Source organism: Amphiura filiformis, chromosome 4, assembly GCF_039555335.1.
Source record: "Amphiura filiformis chromosome 4, Afil_fr2py, whole genome shotgun sequence".
Lineage (NCBI taxonomy): Eukaryota > Metazoa > Echinodermata > Ophiuroidea > Amphilepidida > Amphiuridae > Amphiura > Amphiura filiformis.
Window position 1 is genome coordinate 37,101,637 of NC_092631.1, and position 10,550 is coordinate 37,112,186.

The 10,550-nt window shown below is 36.4% G+C and overlaps 1 protein-coding gene across 1 annotated transcript in view; it reads left to right on the plus strand.

The window, feature by feature from the left end:
- LOC140150180 (dynein heavy chain domain-containing protein 1-like) overlaps positions 1–10,550 on the plus strand; it is a 140,747-nt gene that overhangs the window by 42,059 nt on the left and 88,138 nt on the right. Inside the window, exon 13 of the mRNA XM_072172185.1 lies at positions 10,169–10,300. Within this exon, the coding sequence (XP_072028286.1) occupies positions 10,169–10,300 (132 nt within the window). The remainder of the gene's footprint in view (positions 1–10,168; positions 10,301–10,550) is intronic.

The window sequence follows — 10,550 nt, forward strand, 5'->3', positions numbered from 1 at the left end:
AGCTCCGCTTGAGCAGCATTTGAGTCTAATTGATCCAACTCCTCATGAATATTCACCAGGAGGGATTCTAAAGGATCCCATTGGCTGAGAGATTTTTCAATCCGTTCGCGCAGCTGAAGTTGACTTTTCTCAGCTACTTTGGCAAGATCAAGGACCTCGTGCCAGGTTTGTTCTCTATGAGCAAACTTAGCACACAGTTCACAAAGAGGAATCTGACACTTTGGCCCATTACAGTATAGTTTCATTGGTTGGTTATTATGCATGGGGCAAAACAACCTTTGTTCTTGTAGCTTTTTATGTCCGTCCTCTTTCAAATCGACCAGAATGAGGATCTCATGATCATCAGATCCGGTATTGAATTGATGCGAAGTGATGCACTCCCGACATAAATAGCGAATGCAGGTGCCGCAGCAGCCAATCGCTCGGGCTTGTTTGGAGCATCCTTCGCATAAAAACGCTCTGCTCTTTCCAATTATGCTCGCGTTTCTACATCTTCCAACTGCAACATCATCGTCAACCCCAAGGTATTCTCGCATTTGTTTCACATTAAAGTTAGTCGGCAAACTATTGATGTCTTTTGGAGCAGCCTTCTTGCAGAAAGGGCAAGTGATGCGTTTCTGGCAGCCATTGATAGACCATTGCACACAACTTGAACACAACGTATGAAGGCATGGAAGGTACTTGGGTACTCGATCGTGATCGTCGAAGGCTCTCCGACAAATATTACAAGATAGAAATTGACGGTAGAATTTAGTGTAATAGTCATCGCATTCAACACTGCTACTGGTGGAAATGGTTCTCTCCGTCGCTAGTTGTCGTTGAAGTTTATTGGTGATGCAGTCCCCATTGACTGCTTCAATTTCAAATACATCATTAGGGGGAGTGCCGTTCTTGTCACTGTCGATACTACTGCTGACCCACACACCACTGTCTAGTCTTTGATCGGAATGCTGTACTACTATACCAACTTCGGCCATCTTGAGCTTCTTAATTATCTGAAAATATAAAATACAACAATGGTTGAATTTTTAACAATGTAATATTACTCCTATTTATAGCTCCTTTGTACATTTGCGTAACACAACATATCAGTTGCTGTGAAACCGCATAACAGATGAACACCCACAAAAGACTGTTAATGCACACTAAGGACAAATTTGATACCACCAAGACTTGTGGACTGGTCTACAGGATTGAATGTAAAAAAGTACATTGGCAAGACAGGAAGACCTTTCAAGAAGATGCTGAAAAAATTCCAAGTAGATAATACACCCAAAAAAAAGAGAACAGAGTCCACTTCCAGAATGAATTGGCCATAACCAACCACATAGCAATAGAGAACTTTGTCATAAACTCGGAAGAGCCTAAGATACTTGAAAAATATGGGAACCAACAAGCAAGAATTTTGATTGGGAGATGGAACAAAAGAGTTAAATGGGACATATGAAGTTATTCTCTAAACCATGTATGTGATCCACTACATAGAAAAACTAATCAGCAAAGGAAAAGGGGTAGATTCCAGTTGTCAATATGAGGAAGCCGTCAGCAAAGATGGCAAAAATCTAAATATGTTTGAGTATTTCTGGATTTGTCAATCAAGTCTGAATCTATTTCATGGTCAATTTTTGTTTTTGAACAAACTTTTTACAAAATTGTTGGCCATATACAAACAAATGGTCTGTTTTTCAAAAATACATTTCAACATTTCAGACCATTTCATTTTTATTCATCATCAGTTTCCAAAACTAGATCAATTTTGCCACTGTTCAGATGTTTTTGTCTTGTAACATTTAAAATTACTTATGACGGCATACAATATAATATTTGTATCATTATGTACGTCAGCAAAACCAAATAACAGTATTTCAATACAGTGTGTTATCTACTTACAAAGTGGACATTATTAAAAACAAATATAAAAAAGCAAATACTTACCAGTGTAAATAACAGTTCTCATTTTATAGTAGCACAAGCTGTAACTATAAAGTGAACTGGTGTGTGGAAATCTGAGACAAATACGTCTATGGCTGGTGAGCTCGTCTAATTAATAAAGTATCGTTTTTCAGATGACGTTGGGTGTTGTTTATACGATCATCTGTCAACCACACCAGGGCATGCGATCCATATCCATGATGCCATATTGCTATTCCTGTCGGAATAAATGTGTGAAAAATATCGGTTAATTAATCAGTTGTGAAAATCTGATAATTTATTATGAGTAATTACCATGATTATTATTTATAATCAATGCAGGCAAAGTAACAGATGCAGTATAAATAGTATGTTATGTGTACCTGTCAATTGACCCACTTTAATAGGACACTTTAAAAAAAAAGTTTTTAGCCTGGGGGTTCTGGGGCTGTGCAACAGATTTGGGTGGCACTGTACAGATTTAGTTGTGGATACTGGTTTGGAGAAGGGGTTCTTTTTCACAATTCTCTCTGAAATGCTGAAAAAAAGCTTGTTTACATTGGTTTCTAGCTAAATTTACAAAAGAAAAATCTAGAATTTGGCTAAATTTGCGAACATTTTCTGAAATTTATCAAAGAATTCTGGCAATGTTAGCTTTGTTTTGAATAGAAATGATTTCAAAGTGCAGAACATTAAGTTTGGGTTTTTATTATGTGTCAAGTTTGTTATATTTTGAGGGGTCTGCACATCCCCAGCCAATCTAAAGTCAAGACCCCCCCCCCAAGTTTCAAAAATTAAATATCGAAACATAAATCTCTGTGATGTTAATTTTAGCCTTACAAACAACAGAAAAATTTTTTTAAATTGATCATTGTGCATTATAAAACAAAACCAATAACCAATCAATTTATTGATTGATTTCTATCACCAACTCTGCCCATGGGCGGATCTTGTTAGGTGTAAACATTAATCATTATATTGTAATGTTATTTTGCAATAGTACAAGTTAAAAGGTAACATTCAGTGGCATACTTTATGCTATTGATTGAGGGAGTAGCCATGTGCATAACCAGTTTGATCATTCTAAGGGGGCAAAGTCCCAGTGTTGAGAAATTTCTCCCGGTTGGTGGGGAAGAAGGGTTCATTCACTGATCCACTGACAGTTGCTCTTCAGTGTAATGTCAGAGGGGATATGTCATGGTATTTCAGCTTGGTTGTATTTCTTTTTAATTGGGTGAAAAAATACAGGTCAGATTTGGAGCAAAACTAGTAGTAACACAGAAGTAGCCAATCAAAGAGAGCCTTGAAATCAAATATTGCATGAATTTCAGCTTCTGTGTCAGCTGATACATATTGTCAGGCAAAAGAAATTGACCAGGAAGGGGTATGTTGATTGAAAATGAATCTGCTGCAATACCTTGCTCTATAGAAGACCAAAAGTGTGCCCAGACACCTTTAACTATGGGAGCTGGGTGCTCACTGGGGTGGGGATTTGATGGATGGAGTAGCTGAAGCGTACCCAAATTAGGGTGTGCGAGTCCATTTAGTGCTTTATTGTATTTATCAAGTAAAATGTTAAGACCTATAAGGCAAAAAAAAAAAAAGGTTTGTCTCAAAGCTCACAAGTGGTTTGAAAAGAAATGCAAAATGCAATTTTTGTTTTTATTCCCAACTTGGTATTTTTATTGTATTTTGAGAAAAAAAGTTCTGGAAAAAAATACAAAAAACTTTTTTTTTTTAAATAAAAAAATTTCTGCATTTTTTTTTTTCATTTCAAATCACGCGATTTTACAAACAAAGCGCAAGCTTTGAGGCGAACCTTTTTTTTTTGGCGTAAAGTCCAAAGAATGAGAGGTTTGCTGAAAAAAGATTATGAAGTTCATTGTGTTTATGTAATCCTTTGTAAAAAAGTAACATGGCTTGGAAGTGGTGTCACATATTTTGGACCAAGTTGACATTGACAAGAATGATATGCTTGTATGAATGCGTTTAACTGTAGATGTTGCAGCTCCTATCTGCTTAAGAATAAAAACGGGAGCTGTTGTTTACTAACAAACAATATACGGTAAAAGAAAATCTATACCTGCAATAACTAGGCTACTTCAGTACTACACTTCACAAATCTCAAAAAACAAATGTTTCCATTCCTAGAATCAGATACTGTAATGGTCGTAAAAAGCACTGAATAATATTATATTTATGATATGATATTATTATACCGGTATATGCACATGACTGATAAGTGAGTGTTGGTGAATAATAAAGCAGCCTCATATATGTATAGGCCTATAAGACCAGCTGGTCTATGGATGCATATCATATGCAGCCAACCGGTCATCTGATTTGGCATCATCATCATCAACGTAAGGTGACACACAGATATCGACATCATTTGATTTGGATATAAAGTTTATGATCCAAAAATAATGGTTTACTAAATTGTACCGCTTGTTGGTAGTAGCTTGGTGTCATTTACGTAATATATAACAGAAATGGTAATAAATTAATAATTCTCATTATTTTATTACCATTATTTGATTTCCAACTTTTTGATGGGATTTCAAAATTTATGATCCAAGCTTGGTATAAATTAGCATATTTACGCATTTGTTCTTGGTAGTGTGATGTCATTTACCATGTTTACCTAATATGTCCAGGAAAAAGGTCGATGATAATGTTGACAATTGTTACAGCTGGTAAGTCCATATGACATCACTTTCTACATGTCACATGACAATGATGATGATGCACTGTTCTCAATATTGCGTTGGCAACAGTTTTTATGTAATTTGCACATACGGTTATGAATTATTTATTAATGACTTCAAATGCATATTATTTGTATTTACAAACCTTTGTTATTACAAACCTTTATTGTGGAACCAACTTAATAGCAAACCACATAATTCTAGGTTTGTATGTGACAGAGGTAGATACATATCACATAATATGAAGATAGTGGTTTGATAACTAATCTTGAAATTATTGTTTTGAATTTTGCTTTATTGTGTTTTTATTTTTTTATTTATTATTGTCTCTGTCTTTCTTTTTTAACTAATCACATACAGTTCATACACTGCATGAAGTCATGCGATCGGACTCAGCATTAAAATTACTTTACCAAATGCACCCATCATATGAAAATGTGCAGTATTTACACTAATTTAGCCCACAATAATATCTATTACAATTTTCTTGTAGCACTACAGAAAAATGCATTCGGCAAACTTTAATTTGGGAATTTTAAAGTAACTTTATTAATGAAGCATTACCGATAGTTTTTGTAATGTAATAATTTTAACAATGATGTAAGTAATGAAATAGCCTTTGGTTTAGCTTCTTCAACAAAAAAACAAAAAAGTTACTACACATGGACAGTTGTGGACTGGTGGCACCAGGAATTTTTTATTGGAGGCAAAGTGAATATCAGGGGGGACAAAATCGACAAATTTTGCACACAATTCCCGCAAAAAGTGGAAAATTACATAATTGGGGGGGGGGGTTGCCTCAAAAGTGGGTGGGGGCAAACTTGGGGGGGGGGCAAGAAAAACATTGGGGGGGGGGAAAATCCCCCCTTGTGCCCTTAATATGTTAAATGTACTGGCTAAATGCTTTGAATAAGCTATTTCCACTATCAAGGAATTTCAGTAGTGCCAGTGTCAGGCATTGTGTGTGAGAAGGTTTTGTATTATGCAGTCATTCATTGATAATTAAATATAATGCATTTAACACATGGGTTACTATCTGTCATTGGGCAATATCACAACAATATAAATATACAGCATGGTATTGTACATTACAAATTAAAATTGATATAATATAAGTTATGAGGAAGGGAGAAATATGCAACATTGATCAACATATATATACCATGATTAAAGTTAATTTCTATGTAATTCATTATATTATTTAACATATTTTGGACTAGCCTACACATTAGATGGAAACACCTTTTTGAGTCATTGTTGTCCCAGCCAGTAAGCTCCAGTATAAGTTCACGAAATCAACCAAATGGGTATAGTAACATAACAATATACATTGTACTCACCGAAACTAGAGTATTATAGAAATTCCACACTCTGGTATGAAGGACTGTGGCATGATCGTTAATAAAACCTGTTTGAATACAGCACACTAGGCCTGTGTAAAATGAAATGTCGAACTGATTTGTCACTGGAGTATATGAGAGTTTTAATACTCATGCTGCAATGCTGGTAGTTTGTGTTGGGTTGCCAGTTCCAATGATTCCAATCGGAATCGCTGGCATGGAAAATAACTGTTTTATATATGCGTGTACGGATATTCCCTGAAAAGAGTATAAACCACAAGGTTTGGCAAGACCTACTTTTCACTGGTAATCTGATTTTCATGCACTGGTGATCATTTCTGAATAGCGGTGTTTGACTAATTTGATGAAACCCTAGTAACACAAACATTATGTATTGTTGATGGCATCCTTGAGACACCAACAGTATTTTATAAGGAAATTCTCATTGTCTGCATAAATCTATACTCTTCAATATCCTCTTAAATCTGTAAGGGTAATAGAGAAAAGCTTTTGACAACAAATTAAAGTGACATGGAGAGCTATGCAGAAATACACTATAGACATAGTAAACATGCTGAGAAAAAGAAAGTGACTCAACAGGTTTGTTTTCAACCTGCAACTATTGTGATTGTGATGATACATTGACACATTAACAAATACTGATTTTAAAGAAAAATAAATTGAATGGTCTTGCCTAGCTACTTTCTTAAAGTGGTTTTTAACTTTTTGTTTGTAAATTGATTCCATAAAATGGTACATTTTTGAGAAATAACTTGAAATTTCTTGGGGGGGGGGGTAGGGCTGGTCATGTTTACTGATATGATGAAACTTGCTCATTAAAGGAAATTAATATTATAAAGACTGAAAAATGTATGCAATTCATCAAACACAATGAGTAGGTATCTAGTCCAGTCAATCTAAACAAATAAGTGGTGTCAGTCACCACTAATTGCAACAGAATTTTTTCACTTTTATACATTTTAGAGATGTCCCCTGAACATCATACCAAAAATATACTAAAATATACTTGGTGGAAAGGTAGTTTTTGGCGGGAAAAGGTCATACAGGGGTTAAATTTCAAAATTGCTCTAATCTTTTTAAAAACTATACCAAAGCATTCCTCTAGTCTTAAGGATTCAGAAAAAGTATAGTTTGTCATATCTGTGATGTACCATTCTCAAGTTATAAGCAAAAAGGTCAAAGGTCAAATTTTGGGCTCCACGTGGGTCAACTTGAAAAAATGCTCCCGATTTCCTTAACAATGGTCTCAATGTGTTCGTCCTTTAAAAACACTCCAAAATAAGAATAGTTTGCCATATCTTGGATGTTTCGTTACCTAGGTAGCAGGGTAAAAGAGGTCATTGACCATTGAACTCTATTGACCCGACCTAGTTTTCGATGTTACGCATGTAATAAACAACATAAACAGTGCAAATATTCTTTAAATGAATTATGTTTGCAAGTCGAACAATTTGACACCATTTTGGTTAAAATCAGACAATTTTAGTTTTTGACCTCTGTTGAACCCAACATTTGACCTTTGACCTTTTCGGTTATAACTCAAGAACCGTACATCACAGATATGGCAAACTATATTTTTTCTGAATCCTTATGACTAGAGGAATAATTTGGTATAGTTTTTAAAATGATTGGATCGATTTTGAAATTTGACCCCTGTATGACCTTTTCCCGCCAAAAACTACCTTTCCACCAAGTATATTTTAGTATACTTTTTGTATGCTGTTCAGGGACATCTCTGACATTCATAGCAGTGAAAAAAATTCTGTTGCAATTAGTGGTGAGTCAAAACCCACTTTGACTGGACTAATCTGGAAGCAGGACACTTTAAAAATAAAATTGAAATAACTTTTTTTACAGTATGAAAACAAGCACATTATTTAGGTTTTATGCAAAAGGATGCAGATGATTAATATTCATGTTATATTTGAATACTAGCGGGAGACCCGCGCTTCGCGCGGGTCCCCGCTAGTCGAGTAAACGGGAGCGGTTAGTAAACGGGAGTGGTTAGTAAACATGGTAAACGGTGATGATAATCATGGTGTCTTGGTGTAGATATTCCCCGGGATTATTCATCCAGTATAGTAATGATCATGTTAGCTTGGTAATCATATGTTAGCTCCTGTCATATTAAAGAAGCTAAACTTTAACTGAATATCCAGACCTGTGATAATGTTGTTACTCACTCAATCCCTCAGATTTCTTTTGAAACAGCTCGTGACAAAATGGTTGATTTTAACTTTATCCCAACAAACATAAAACATTAATGTTAGAAGAGGTTGCTAGAAAACGTTTCAATTTCGGGTTATAATGGTATAAAACACGTAAGTAACATGTTTAAAAGTTGCAGCAATACATTTTAAGCGAGCCTTTGGCGTTAAAAGCTAGGCCTACATTATATCCAGGATTTGTTTGCGGGGGCCGCAGAATTTCCAAAATGTGGACTTTCAAGTTCCACTAAATTGGGCTCACCCACCCTTAAATTTAACCATTTTAGGCTATACTGAACAGTTGAATGACTCTGTTGGCTACATTGTAACATTCTCTCTGAAAAGTGGACTTTTTTGCAAATCTGTCACCCAATGACCCCCCCCCTTTCATCAGCTTACACCCAATGATCCCCCCGAAAAAGGCCTTTGCCTTGATCGAGTTACCAATTCTGAGGGGACAATGGTGCTTTGTGGCCATTCAAAAAGTTAAAGGTGGCGGCAAAAACTTCGACTGTCCCCCCTTCCCAATTCCTGGATCCGCCACTGTCTCAGAGAAGCAGTCAGTCGCAGTACACATAAGTAGGCCTACGCTAGCGGTAAGCCAACATTAAGTGCGTCCAAACCATGGTGCTGTGTACGCGCAGGTGCGTGACTCGCCACTTACCACGCGTGTTGGAGACCGCTGGCATTTGACGCGTTTGCTGTCATGACCTGACCCATAAGGTTACTGACCTCAACGGCCTAGCAACCGACAATTTTTTTTGTTATTTTCATTATGATTGAATAGTTTTGCAAAAATGAACGTCAGATGGTTTAATGGCAATATGTATCCGATCAATGTACGAATAAATCAGAGCTGAAAGTGAAAGCATCTCGGAGCCTGCTTCTGGACAAGATTTAGCGACTTCCTTTTATTTATATAGATTTTATGGCCGATTGTTGTATTAGTAGAATCTTGGGCACTTGGGCAGATAGTGAAGCTAAAGCCATATTACCACCAACAGATTATGAGCTCATCTTTGTTAACATTAATGTTATATTTCTTTGTTTATGAGGTGGGGGCACGCAACCATAATAGTATACACACACATGCGCATGACCTTCTGTTTTCAGCATAGCCAATCAAGTTTTGGGGGTTTTTTTTCGCCAAAAGTTGCCCAAAACAACTTAAGGATTTAGCTTGATTTCACACAAAATTTGACACAGGTTACAGGTTAATAAGTTCCAACTAGCTTGAAAAAACACTGACCCCGCTTTTTCTTGAATATCAGTGTTTGAAAAGACTCCTAAATTAACACACTTTCCACAATATTTCACAAAAAGCACCCTTTTTCAAGCATGTGCATACACCAATATAGCTGAATGGCTCCCTGGGGTATCTAGACCTGGGGTAGATCGACAAGCTAAAACCAAGTTACTTGCAATGATGAGAGTTGTATGCTGTCATTGTTAACATTCATGTGTGATGTTTCTTTGTTAATTACAGGTCGTCGTATTAGTAGACCCGGGGTAGATCGTCAAGCTAAAGCCATGTTATCTCTAATGATGAGAGTTGTCATGCCATCATTGTTAACATTCATTATGTTTCATTGTTTTTTACAGGTCGTCATATTGGTAGACTCCCAATGATTTTAGTCGGACCATAATGTCATTTCTGTTAACAAGTATGTTTCTTTGCAGGTCGGTGTAGACCCGGAGTAGATCGTCAAGCTAAAGCTATGTTACCTCCAATGATGAGAGTTGTATGATGCCATCATCATTGTTAACATTAATATTATGTTTCATTGTTTTTACAGGTCGTCATATTGGTAGACTCCCAATGATTTTAGTCAGACCATAATGTCATTTCTATTATGTTTCTTTGCAGGTCGGTGTAGACCCGGAGTAGATCGTCAAGCTAAAGCTATGTTATCTCTAATGATAAGAGTTGTATGATGCCATCATCGTTAACATTAATATTATGTTTCATTGTTTTTTGTAGGTCGTCGTATTGGTAGACCCGGGGCAGATCGTCAAGCTAAAGCCATGTTACCTCCAATGATGAGAGCTGTAGTCAGATTGTGGTGTCATGAAGCTACTAGAACTTATTCTGATAGGATTGTCAGTGAACAAGGTAAACAATACTTGGTATTATCCTGAAAACCTCAAAAAAACATTTTCATCCATTTGCTTAAAAAGTTACCTTTTTCAGAGTCATCATTGAGCAGCGACGGCGTCTTCATTCAGCGTAGTGATGTATTGTTTACAATCCTCTGGTCACATGACCACCCGATGGGTGGTCAAGTGTCAGCAGATCATTGTAGATGGCGGGCAGGTCGTATCCGCATCCCTGTTGAGCGTGGGCTTTTGTGTCTTTATCTCTA